Raw genomic sequence first — 14,049 nt, forward strand, 5'->3', positions numbered from 1 at the left:
ATACATTTTGACGATTTTTCCCATACAAACTTTAAGCGATTGGAGGGAGGGGTTCCCGTGGTCAGAATGAGCTCAAATTTGGAATTTAGCCTAGTGATGGGTCAATCTTTGATTTCAGAAGGTAGCCCCAAAAAAGTCCGGATTTGGACCACACTAATGCACATATTGTGATGAAACATGTAACAACTTAAAGTTTGACAGAAACCTAGTACTAAGTTTTGTTCAGAAACTCATGCTGAACATTTTGCTATAAAAAAGCTCATGAAAAGATGATTTCCATAAAAATTTATATAACAAATACTATTACAGAAATCAAAAAATGTGAAAAAAAAGTTTGTACACCTTTTGAAAAATTAACACAAATAATGTTATTTGTTGACAAATCACCATAAATCCAGTCTCCCAACTCCAAATAGGCATCCTTTACTGATTAAAAAAATAATTTGGATTGAATATAAAGTTTACTAACTACTTAGTATGATAGTTTATATAACTCTAGAAATTCTATATAAAACTTATCTAAAATTAATTTTGCAAACTTTATATTACCACAGAATTGCTAAATAAACATTTTAGAGTGGGTATAACACCGTTTTGGGGGTCTTTGTATCGAACGAATAGATTTTTCGTTGGAGTTTCGTACCACCCCGGAATTACGTCGTCGGAAAATCCGCCGGCATCCGAACCGGTCCACGATTCACAAGTCAACCTATGTGGCATCAAAAAGTCCATAAAATTTCCGATCTTTTGATACCCATACATCTAGGTTTTCTATAAACCCACGTTTTTAAATACCTAGGCAAAAACGTTGTTATGGTTTCGTTTGAGCAATCTGCCAAAATATATGGACTTTCGTAATTTTTGTTCTCGTGGATCAAAATTACTTTTTGCCGAGGTATTTAAAAACGTGGATTTTATAGAAAACCTAGATGTATGGGTATCAAAAAATCGGAAATCGTAAAGAAATCGGCTTTCTCTACGAAATTGCTGAACAAGTGAATTTTTTATCCGAACAAAAAATATTTTTTAAATGACAAAATTATAATGGTATTTCATTAAAATTCGATTGCTCTCTTATTCTTATGTCTTAAAAAGTTAAATTATTTCCATATTTTTTTTATTTTTGTTATATTAAACGCAAAAGATCATGTCGAATAATTCCCAAAAGCAATCATAACTTTTAACCATTGTTTATGATTTTTTTTATTAGAATCTATGATGTTATAGAACAAATAACTAAAAATGTACTTGGAAAAACCATATTCTGATAATGATCCAATCAAAATTCATTAAAATTAAAATCGTGGAAAAGAGCTTTTCAAGCTTCAAAAAATGTTTTTGTTATTTCATTTATTGCTGGCAGCTTAAACCTTCTTGGTCATTCGCTGGCCTAGCCTATGTTACATTTGAAAATGAAATGATTAAGTTAAGTAATAAGTAATAAGTAATTCTATGAAATTTAACTTTCAAACAATTCAAGTTCTACATGTTTGAGCATTTTATATTTGTGTTTCACATAAAGCCCGTGATAATACGGCATAGGGTACAGGACCCAGTTTTCGCCCTGCTCTAGTTTCGCCCACCTACTGGATTTAATCTGTATTTAGCAAACTTATACCATTTTTTGGTTGAGTTTAATATGCAGGTTTACATATTCATTCATTTCTGGCTCTAATTAAAACATTCTTTACGAATTTCTGTTGTTTATTAAATTTTTATAAGCACTTGCAAAAAAATACCGTTATACATCCGCCATATTTTTCTCCATTTTGACTACAATGAATAATGAAGTAAAACGACTGATTTTGTCCGAAAATAATGTAAATGAATAATTTATTGCTTTACTGCGTGTCGGAATTTCATGTAAATCTAGTGATTTATAATAAATAAAATAAAGTGGGCGATTTTTGGGGTCACGAAAAAACATGAGATCATGAAGAAAATGAGCTTCGGGAACATTTTGTGTATCAATAGGAGACCATATTTGCTTAGATTTGTGCCATAATTTCATTTAATTTCTTGATTTTTGTCGTGGGCGAAAACTGGTTCCAAGGGCGGGCGAAAATTGGATTTAGGGGAGGGGGCGAACACAGGCACTTCAGAGCGCTTTATTAAAACGCAAAATTTCAACAAAAATGAACTTGTAAATGATTAAAACCTTATGGAAACTTAAAATCAAATCGTTTATCAACGTTCTACAACAAACAGAACCGCAAATCATAAATTGCCATTAAATTCTTGTCAATGTTCCTAGATCCACTATGCTGCCGCTCTAATGTAGTCCGTCCCATATTTAAAAACAGCAAGCCGAGAAAAACGCAATACAAATTTGTCCCGCCCATAAGGCTACGTGTTAGAATTTAATTAAAAAAAGTGAAATTTGCTGCGGTTTTCTGGAATAAACTACTAAATTTTATTAGTTTTCCTGACAGTTCACATGATTTTGAGCCAAACTGCATCATTAACTCAATATTGACGAAATTACATATGGGACGGTCTTGATTTGAGCGGCAGTATATGAAGTGGGCGATTTCTGGGTCCTCTACCCTATTGCCAAGATGGCCTGCTAGGTTCAGCTGGGTGAGGACCACTGTTTTAAACTCCGAATTAAAGTGAAAACAAACTTAATATTTACTCATTTCAAGTTTGTCAGACGTTTAAGTTAACTTTTAACATAACAAGTCGTTTACAATACCTTTGTTTTGGATTTTTAATTTAACTCTGGCACGGCATATCAACAAACCCATTTTTGCTGAATTATAAAAAATACCTTGTTGTTGTTACGTTTGTCCTTAGAATAATGAAAATAACTTTATTTTTTTCAGTTGAGACAGAATATTATTTTTAAATTATTGAAATAAATTACAAATTATTCTGAGAAACATTTTCCTACTGAAAAAGATAAACTGAAATATGTTTTCAACCAGTTATGATCTTGCATTTGAAATATTGTTTCAAATAACTTCAAAAAAAAACAGTAAAACTAGTTGCTTTTATCCTTGGACAAATTTTCCCGCTCAACACAAATCAGATTTTCTCGAAATTGTCACAATTATGAGCAACGGGCTATTGAAATTGTGATATTTGCAATGAAAACCACATGTGTTTGTAAGACTATTAACTTGAACATTTTCGAGCAAAACATGCAGGAAATTTTATCACAAAAATTTATCAAATTTAAATTTAAATTATGCAAGTTTAAATCAGAAAATGTTAGTTTTTAGATAATAAGTTTTTTCTCCTCGTGCACTTTATAAAAATGAACAAAATTTGATTAAATTTACAACAAATATTTTGCAGCTTGAAAAAAAAAACATTGATGTAAAAGGAAAATTTGTTACCATTTTGAGTATTTTTTCATTGGAAAATTGAGTTAGTGAAAAATTTCAAATTTAGTGTAAAACTAAATTTGGTGATGATCTAAAATTTGAAACTCGACCTCCTCTATTAGTAAGTTCGTGGGTAACTAACCATAGCAAATGTTTACATTCGTGCGTGTGCGGTTCTCTTCCTTAAGTTTACAGTGAATTCCACAAACCATTAGCATTTAGAAGTTCAGACTAGCTGAACCATAGCCTCGATCCGTTTCCCTGTGTTTTTGTGTTCCGCTAGATATATGAAGCCTTCTTTTGCTGTATGAATTCAACAATATATGGTGGAAGACATCCGGAACAACAAATAAACCAATCGACACGTGGGAAGACATGTTGATCGTTAAGGGACGATGGCGATTAAAAAGTCATTCCAGGAGGCTCTATAACGGAAAATTTTCCTCATAGTGTGGTGTGCGCTCTCTATATCATAACCATATTAGTGGACAGTATAGTTCCTTAGGGGTAGTTAAGAAAAACCATAAAGAAAAGTCTCAATTGGCCATTATTATAGGCTCCATCAGGGCAAAACATGGCCGTAAATGTGGGGTAGGGAACGTGATTTGAAAGACATGATTGGAAGCTGTAAATTTGGAATGGTTTATGGTTGTTCTTTTTTTTTAAAAAAGAAAGATCTGGGGTTGAATCAGTTGATTTTCGCTAGAGATAGTATTAATAGATCAAATTGTTGTTGCAATGCTCTCTCAATGCTTTATCATGATACCAAAAATCACTGATGATCAGTTTGACACAAAAGGGCCATTCTTGGAAGAAGATTTTAAATATCTCATGGAGGAAAGGTTTTCAAAGAAATTTTATTTTCCATGTTGTACAAGAATATTACAGGAAGATTCATTATTCCTTTGAAAAAATTCAGAAATATGTTTTTTAATAATCTTTTTTCGTTCCTGCACGGAGAAAATAAAGTTCCCAAAATCGTGAACAAGCGTTCATAACCACGAGCAAAGTGTTCAAATCTCATGGTACGTTTTTCAAAGGTTGCATTAAGAGAGCATAACATCGACTAAATAGAACTTTATGCTACCATAGTAAGGCTAATTCTTTACAAATCTTGTTTTATCATTAGACTACAAAATAGCAACTTCATACATAATGGCGTGGTTTTCCCACTTTTTTTTCTCTCATTTTTCCTTCTATCGCCTGGTTTCCGGTGTGCGTGTGTGCGTTTGCTAATTCCTGTGTTAAATTGAAAAAACAAATCTATGTAACTTCGAAAAAACAAACCAAACACATAGATTCATCACATTATTCCCGCAGAAGGGGCCCGAAGTAGATCTGCGAACGTTACGGGCTATCCGTGTGTTACGGCCCCTCAAATTAGTGTCTGGAATTCCTAGTGAGTAGCGATGCTAGATCAAACCTCGGTGTGTGTGTGTGTGTGATACTTAGATTTCCACCCTTTTCCACATCTGAAAGGAAAGAAAACACACTCAAGAATACCTTTTCTCTCTGTAGATATGTGTGTATGTAATACAAAAAAAAACCTCTTTCTTAGTGTGTAAACTTGTAGTTGTAGAGAAGCGCCCCTTTAGAGGGGGGGCGTTCGATGTTGTGTGACACCTGTTGTAGATGTTTATCGATTTGTGGTTACCGAGGAAGAACTAACAAACGCCGTTTCTTGTCCTTCCTTCACCTCTCACCCACCAGGTTTACAAGTAGTTTTAAAGTCTATCATCAAAGCCATGGCGCCGTTGCTGCAAATAGGATTGTTGGTCTTGTTTGCAATTGTTATCTTTGCAATCATAGGCTTAGAGTTTTACTCGGGTGCTCTGCATAGAAGTTGTTATAGTTTAGAAGATATCTGTGAGTATCGAAACCCTGAAGACATGGCTTATGAACGACCCCCTAATTGTCTCTTTTAATAATAAAAAAAAACCCCACAGCTCAAATAGTTAAGGAGGGCGAGTTTCCGACGCCCTGCAACGCCGACAATGACACGATCGCACCGACGGGGGCGTACGTGTGCAACAGCAGCGACAGCACCTGCGTCGAGCAGTGGGAGGGCCCCAACTTTGGCATCACCAGCTTCGACAACATCGGGTTCGCGATGCTGACCGTGTTCCAGTGCATCACGATGGAGGGCTGGACGGCGATCCTGTACTGGGTGAGTGAGGTTTTGTATTTCAGGACGCTAGATTTTTTTTTAAATTTAAATCTATTTTGTTTTGAAAAAAAAAACGAAAATAGCCCCCCTAAACTGACTTGTTTGGGCCTTATCAATGACTATCGTAAAAATATATATATTTAAGAAGCCTTTAACAGTTGAGGATAAGTCTTATGTGGTTTAAATTCGTTGTCATGAATAAGAATAAAAGAAAACTTTAAGACCTACACGGAGAAAAATGAGTTCCGAAAATCATGAACAAGCATTCATAAAAATGGGAACCACGAACAAAGTGTTCAAATTCCATGGTACGTTTTTGAAAAACGTACCATGCAATTTGAACACATTGTTCGTGGTTCCCATTTTCATGAACGCTTGTTAGAGATTTTCAGAACTCTTTTTTTTCTCCGTGTATTTCAGATCTTGTGCAACAGCCTGTCAAGGGTTGCCAATAAGTTCATTCTCCTTCAAGTCATAATAAAGTTGTCTCAATCTCTATTCGATTTTTATTTAACTTTGGGTTAAGCCAGATTCTCCACAATCTTCTAGCTCTTCGGCTAATCAAAAGGGGTGGGTAACTCTCTGATCAAAAACCTGGGGTACATTTTTCGATATCTCATGACGGAATACAGATATGACAAATTGAATGCTTTTTTTGGATTGAGTATTTTGATGACTCAAAAGAAAGATAACTATTCAGTTTTATTTCTTGAATGCTTTTTTTGGATTGAGTATTTTTATGACTCAAAAGAAAGATAACTATTCAGTTTTATTTCTGGATTTTCGAAAAATGCGCGCATTCTAGCTTTTCAAAGCAACATTCAACATTCAAACAGTAATCAACATGAGTAATTAAATGAAAATTTTGTGATCAAATTTTTGAAACAAGACCGAAAGACGTAACGTCGAAAGGAAAAAAGATCCCAAAACGTAGAATGTACAAAACCGTTGAATATACAAAAGGTCAAAAGTTTCTTATTTATTTATTTTTTTTAAAACTCAGGACCAAAAATGACCAAAAAGGATATATTTTAAAAAAGGATTGAAAAATATTCCCACCATCATCAATGATTATTGATAAATAGTTTGTTTTGAAAAAATGAAAAGTCTGTCAAAATATTTTTAGAAGTCAGACTTTTTCTTTACTAAAGAACTCTAGAATTTTATTTATAGGTCCTATAAACATATGAAAGACAATATCTTATAGGACCCTTAAAAAAAAAACTTTGGAACTGCACATGTTTGACATAGTGAAAAAACTCCCAAAACATTTTTTGGCCTGCTCATGTTAAAAGTTTGAATAGCTGCTCATGTATGAAAAAATGGAAAAACTTATAAAAATAACTTAACCTGGGGGATGAAAAGAGGGAATGCGTAACGTGATTTTTAATGATCCCACTTTGTTTACATCAAAAAAGTAGAAGGTGATTCAAGCACAAGCGTGACTTTTTCCTTGCACTTGAATAATTTGTTTTGAAATCTGCTGTGCGCATTCCCAACGAAAACAGTATGATTCGAAAAAAAATCTCCAATTTGGTTCATCATTTTTCTGTTTGTTCCTTGGCTGAAATAATTAGACCCGTATTTCGTCGCCATCGTGCTAACTTGTCGTACGTGCATTTTGGGCCAAATTGAGTTAAGAACGCCATTTTGTGCAGCTCACAATGCCTCATCTTTTGACCTTCACAGATCCCCAACATTCGATTTCAATCCTGAGATATTCAATGAAAACCAAAAAAGCTCCGAAAATGTTTGTCACTCTACATATAAAAGAAGTTTCAATCCTGTCGTGCTATCTTGTCACACCCTGAAAATTGATGTAAGTGCGACAAAGGGCAAAGGGATTTCAGGTCAGGATGCGTTTGTCGCACGTACAAGCTAGACTAGCGTAAACATTTGTAATTATAACTCGGGACTCCAGCAACCAACTTCAACCAAACTTCGGGACAATGCACAGAATGGTCAGCCAAACAAAACGTGTTTGTTATTGTTTACATTGCGTGCTTTCCTTTTTGTTTATTCAAGGTCAAACATTAAAACGTGTTTTTCTCGGAACGTCAAAATGGCGGGTGCGACATTATAGCACGACGACGTCGATTTGATGTTTTTCCATAAGGGTGGCCCAAAAAAAACTGCCTTTTTAATCTTTTTTTTTTTGCAAAAACCGAATTAAAAAAATCCTTATCCGCGCAATTTTTAACGATTTTAGCCGTCTTGAACGCAATGAAAGATTTTATTCGATAGGCTTATAAGTAAAAATAATTTAAAGTTTGAAAAATCTAGCCTGACATTTGAAAAGGTCGCATAATAAATTAAAATGCTGTTTTGAAGATCTCGGATCCAATGCTCGAAAAGGGATCTATCACCGATTGCTCAATATTGGACAGAAGTTTTTGTCAGTGATCATTTCCCAAACGAAATTTGATCGCTGAAACACAGCGCCTATCATGACCGTCATTGCTCGGCGATGGACGGTAAACGAAACACGAAAACGAAACGAACGAAAAATGAGCACCACTCAAGCAGTGCTCTTTCTCCCATTTTTGTCCCTCTCTCTTCCATGTGTTTGCTGCGTGGTGACAGAAGTCATGTGATTGCGATCACGGAAGAGATGATCAGAATCTCGGTAGAATATCAAACGACCGTTCTCTGAGCGATTGCATTTCTAGGGGGAAGTCAATGACTGTGTGAGTGACTTTGCGTAGCACTCATTCGTTTGTGTGTGAAACGATCGAAAGTAGAATATCATAATCAGGTTGTCGTGGTGAAGACGATTGGAGTGTTCTGTCTTCTATCACAAACAAAGTCGAAATTTCGTATGAACTGCTCGGGACCAAAAAGTCTATGTCTAAAAATATTTTTATCGGATTGGTCGGGAAATTTTTCTTAAAATATTAAAAAAAGTTAAGTTGTTATTACAACTGCCATAACTTTGAAATTTGAGCGATGACCTTTACTTTTTTGTCTTCTAAAATTTTCGTAATTGAAAGATGCCTCCCTAAGGGACAAAAACATTAAATAAAATTTGTACTAGTTTTACAGCAAATATGCTCTTTCTGTTTTGTTCCGGTTAGGCCCAGTTTTACCTTTTACATCTACAAATTCATGGTTTTGTATTTTATTAATTTAATTGTTTATTTAATTTCTACAAACATACATTCTAAACCTGATTTTCAATTTAACCATCCTTTCCATTGCTTTTGCCTGAGTTATGGGACATGAATACGGGTCATTCTCCGTCAACTCACACAATGTCGAGAAAAAAAAGCCCAGACCCTTTTTAAGATATTTGTGATACTTTGCTCTTAAAAGTTACCCGGTTCCCGAGTAGACGGAAATAACTTGGGAAGGTCAATTTTTGATATTGTGAGAAGATCAAAATATGTTATTGGGATGATCAGATTAGTTGTTAAAATAACAAAAATAAATAACAAAGATTTGTTCGAAGAATAACTTAAACTGTTATTATGTTGTTATTGCAATAACAAACCAATAACACAGAAGGAATCATGAAGGAATCACATGATTTGTTATTTTGTGCGGAGAGGTGGAGCAGCATAATAACAAAAAATGTTATTGAACTGGTATGTCTCCATAACAAAAAAAAGTTATTGCAGTTGCCATAACTCCTCTGTACTAGTCAGGGCTACAGAGTCGGGTACCTCCAAGCGACTTTGAATCCATACTTTGAAGACAACTCCGACTCTGGATGCAGGATATGACGTCAACGACGACTTCAGCTCTCCAAAAATACCCGACTTCACAGATTCCGACTCCAAGTAAAAGTTGCTGAAAATTTGCTGAATCCGATGCAGTCTCCGAGGTCTCACTCCAGCTCGAACTTCAACGTCAGTTCCGACTTCCTGGCTCTGTAAAAATAATAACAGTTTTTGTTATTCACACTTCAAAAATTCGCAATAAATAAATTAATTCCGTTAGGGAATATAACAAAATATAAAAAAAATGAACTGTCAAAAGTTAATTTTATCGGATTAATTTTAGCTTGAAACCCCATTTCATGGTGAAATAAATGACCCCGATGAAATTGGTCAAAATTATGCCATAGTTCTAGCCAATTTTAGTAAAATCCCTTAGGGGGTATATCAAACAATTAAAAAATATCAACTTTCAAAATTTCAACTTTTCAGAATAATTTTAGCTTAAGGACCCCATTTCATGGCCAAAATAATGACCCTGACGAAATTGGTCAAAATTATCCCATAGTTCTAATCATTTTAAACAAAGTCCTTTAGGGGGTATATCAAATAATTTAAAAAAAAAATCAACTTTCAAAATTTCAACTTTTTAGAATAATTTTAGCTTAAGGACCCCATTTCATGGCCAAATAATGACCCCGACGAAATTAGACAAAATTATCCCAAAGATCTAAACATATTTAACAAAAAAAAAAAAATAAAATAACAGATTGTGTTATGGACACTTAGAAACTTTTCCATATGTGCGATTTATGATATTTTTTTTCTAAGTCAGTATACCGAACGAATAACAAATTTTGCTATTAGGAGAGTTTTTGAAATGTATAACATTTCCTCTTATTAGCGTGTTATTAAACATTTTCAATATAATATCACTTCTATACCAAATTTTGTTATTTTATCAGAAACTGTTATTATTTTTTCTTCTTGATGTTGAACTTCAGGATAAAATAATAACAATTTTTGTTATTTTAACAGGATTTGTTATTGAAATATTATTAATTTTGTTATTACAGTCTGCCCGGGTTATTTAAACTTTTTAAAATTACCCTGCAAAATTGCATGAACATTTTTTGTTCTCTTCTATTCAGTGGACCCAGATGGATTTTATTATAAATACTTTGTTGAATTCAATCTACACCCAAATCTCAGAGTCGACATTTATTGAGGGCTCAGTGCCAAAATCGAAAGAATAATGCTACCAACTCACAGCATCATATCAAACGGGTTCATTCGTTATTTGAAATAGTTAATCTCCAACAAGTGTCATACATTGACATCTGACCACTCATTATAGTAACCAACCTGTGGTGGTCCAGGCAGTTAAGTCATTGGGTTAGACTGCAAAAGGTCTCTGGTTTGATTCCCGTAGTCGACACTTTTCGTTTTTTTGTTGGACGGATTATTTTTTTTTTTTTTTTTTGCAAATGAACCGCGAGAGAATAATTCTCTCGCCCATCTCGAGCCGTGTTCTTTGTGTCCGTGAATGGTACCACTATTCTCTCGACTCGAGGCCATTGTTCTCTCGGACGTTGCTGCCCAGTTTTGGATGTAATTTTTGCAATCGGCTCGCAATACTCTAATGAACTTTTGTTCTTTCTAAGGGTAGGGAGAAAATGCGATTCGATGCGATCTTGAAGATAAAAAATACTCTTTTGGGTTTTTGCTGATTCGTATGTTTATTAAATTTCCCTTAAAATCAAATGTTTTTTTTTGATTTTGACAATTGAGCTACGGGAAATGACAAGAAAAAAACCATTCAAGATCAGCACCCAAAATTATCCTTCAAAGCAAAGTTTCACGAAAATCGAAGAGTACGAGGCAACCTTTTTCGATATCCTATGGATTGCTAAAAAATGAATCATATTTAATTTTGATTTTTATTAAGATATCAGGAAGTTTTCTGTTTTATTCATTCTTTTTTTTTAACTTTTTGCTTTAACAAAGCTGTAAATATTTAAATTGAGTGTCTTTCCCTCCCTCTTCTCAGACCAACGACGCCCTCGGGTCAACGTTCAACTGGATCTACTTCGTGCCGCTGATAGTGCTGGGGTCGTTCTTCATGCTGAACCTAGTTCTCGGTGTCCTCAGCGGGTAAGTTGGGCACGGCTTCAACCATGTCACAGCAGTCTAGTGTATATCGGTGTAAATACTTCAAAATAATGCGTTCAATTTCAACAACTAATTCACACATAAAAGTGAATTTTCCAACGAGAGAGGCCGCGTCGAACGGCGTGCCCAGTTCCAAAAGTGCCGCACGAGGCAAATGTTCGTCGAAGCCATGACGGCCTACCTGGACTGGATTACGCAAGCAGGTTCCGTTTCCGAGTTGTGGCCCGTTTTTTGAGCACCTGTATATTGCGTAACGCCGCCCGTTAAGCCGCGTGTGTGTGTGTTCCGTAAGCTAATCAAACTCGTGGATGAATCCGTAAATAATGGCTATGATACACAATAAAGCTCGTGCGCGCGTAACGGTTTGGATTCCTGCGAAAGGCTTCGTAGTTAGTTTGTGAAATGATGCTAAGTTATTGAAAGGGGAGGTAGGAGGATTCCATAGGACGATATGATTGTTGTTCCCGTTTAATCAACACGTAAAATGCTAACATAACACTTTGCACCAAATATGCTTCTCTTTTGTTGTATTTCTTTGATCTCTTTCCAACTCCCACATTTCCCGCCCATATTTCCACAGAGAGTTTGCCAAAGAGCGAGAAAAGGTAGAAAATAGGCAGGAGTTCCTAAAGCTTCGTAGACAGCAGCAGCTAGAGAAGGAGCTTAACGGATACGTCGAGTGGATCTGTAAAGCTGGTACAGTATTGCTTGCTTGAGTAGTTGTACTTTAAGGTTACGCTTAATTCCCTTTCCCAACATTGTTCCTTAAACTGTCCGCACCTCTTCCCTTCATCCAATTATCTGGTAGAAGCAAGTACCTGCACAAGTACCTCCACACCTGATCCCGCAAAAAAAAAACCAGCTTCAGCTAGTTTGTTATTGTTGCTCAATTAGGACACGTGTAATTGGCCCCCGCCACTAATTGCTGCCTCGTTGCAATTTTCTCTTCTCTTCTCTCTGTCTTGTTTCCTCTTTTGGTTGATTTTTTCTTTTGAAATTTCCCCGCTGGCGCTGACTGGCGGAAATAATGGAAATTGTGGACTGCACCCACCCGCACCCATCCGCTCTCACTTGGATGATATTAATCAACGGCCACTCCTCACACAGAGGAAGTGATCCTGGCGGAGGAGCGAACCACCGAGGAGGAGCGGATGCACATCATGGACGGTACGTGAGATCGATGAACATTGTTTAAATAACAGGCTGTTTTTTTTAGAAAATTATGGCATTTCGAACCAATTTACCTTGAAGGAAGTTAACTGCAAAACTATTTAGGTTGATTTTAAAACTCCTTAAACCAAAACCCCCGTTACTTATTAAACCTCAAGAAAAGTTAAAAAAATGAAACCACAGATTAAAAAAAAAACTGTTACTTTAAATATTATAAGCTCGATTTGATAAAACAAAAACTTGAGCATCCCAATCCCGATAAATTTTCCGTACGACTTTGTAAGAAGAAAAACACTTTTAAGTTGTTGCAAATATTTTTCATTGTGCAGGCCCCCCTTAACCTCCTCCCTTCACTAAATCAGCCCAAAATATCAGACGGCAAAAAAAATTTTTTTTTCATTGAAATAGAAAACTGATCAACTGAATAAAATTTTAAATGCATTGATTCTACAAAATTATAAAATTTTGTTTTAATTAAACATCATAACATTTTCAGGACCGTCAATATAAAATCTTGCTATTAGTAATCATTTGGAAATACTCAAAACTTAAAAAAGCACAAATATTCGAAACATACTCAAGTTTAGATTATTTAATATGGGTATCAAATAATTAGGAGTTTCCAGGTCAATTTCATGGGATTTTTGTGAGTTCCCGATTCCCGGGATTTTTTTATTTTGTACTGGAAATTCCCGATTTGGTTGTGGACGTAGACGAACAATTAAATAGTTAATAATCAATCAGAAATTTATAGCATGCAAATGATAAATAAGCACACATCAGCATTCATTAAGCTTAAAAGGGAAAATTGTTAAAAAAAATTGTTCAAAGATTCGCAAAATGCCTAGCGTTTTAAATAAGCTCTATTTAATTTTATAAATTTTTGAAAAGGCTGTATGTACTTAAGGTTCATAGTTTTAAATTAAAGAAAACTATATCATATTTAATTATTTTTTATCATACACCAGTATCTGTGGCAAATTAGGACAAATGTATCGAACTTACACAGCAGCTTAAGACAAAATTTCTGCATATTTTTTAGGCTTTTTAAGCTAAATGTATTGCCCTCAAATCTCCTGTACCTATTCAGACTGTACAGAGTGGATTCGTTAATTCGAATTTCGCTAACTCGAATGTCCGCTTATTCGAAGAAAAAAAAACTCAACCGTCAAAACTAGTTGTCTAATGTTGAGGTTTCAAGCCTTTGACAGCTGTCAGTCGTTCCAATTATCGAATACGGATTCGTTCATTCGAATTATCGGATCCACTCTGTAGTCCTAATGTTCCCCAGTTGGCGGTTGTGACTTGAAGATAATTTGTTAAATTTTATTTATATGATGAATACAAGTCGAAACATATCCGAAATTTTACAAAACTGGAATATATATTTTTGTGTTTAAGACATCTTAAACGAAATCTACGCTGTTTTAGTCATGTAGAAACAAATAAAAAACGTTACTTAATCCACCTTCAGGTGGTTGGTGCCTTCCTCACATTCATATACACTCAACCCCCGGTGGTTGGTCACTTTTTCGTTTGACACTTTTTTTTAATA

The 14,049-nt window shown here is 35.0% G+C and overlaps 1 protein-coding gene across 28 annotated transcripts in view; it reads left to right on the top strand.

The window, feature by feature from the left end:
• The window catches only part of LOC120417323 (voltage-dependent calcium channel type A subunit alpha-1), a 203,129-nt gene that overhangs the window by 78,556 nt on the left and 110,524 nt on the right, over positions 1-14,049 (top strand). For 21 of the 28 annotated variants that reach the window (XR_008212561.1, XR_008212563.1, XR_005605447.2 and 18 more), the window contains exons 4-9: positions 4,628-4,728; positions 5,040-5,195; positions 5,276-5,496; positions 11,203-11,306; positions 11,905-12,020; positions 12,432-12,491. Coding sequence is in view for 24 of the 28 variants with exons in the window: in XM_052710697.1 (XP_052566657.1) it covers positions 4,628-4,728; positions 5,040-5,195; positions 5,276-5,496; positions 11,203-11,306; positions 11,905-12,020; positions 12,432-12,491 (758 nt within the window). In the remaining 4 variants the exon portion in view is untranslated. Of the gene's footprint in view, positions 1-4,627; positions 4,729-5,039; positions 5,196-5,275; positions 5,497-11,202; positions 11,307-11,411; positions 11,528-11,904; positions 12,021-12,431; positions 12,492-14,049 lie in introns of all 28 variants that reach the window. The other 7 variants (XM_052710683.1, XM_052710701.1, XM_052710691.1 and 4 more) reach the window with 3 other exon arrangements.

Source organism: Culex pipiens, chromosome 3, assembly GCF_016801865.2.
Source record: "Culex pipiens pallens isolate TS chromosome 3, TS_CPP_V2, whole genome shotgun sequence".
NCBI lineage: Eukaryota > Metazoa > Arthropoda > Insecta > Diptera > Culicidae > Culex > Culex pipiens.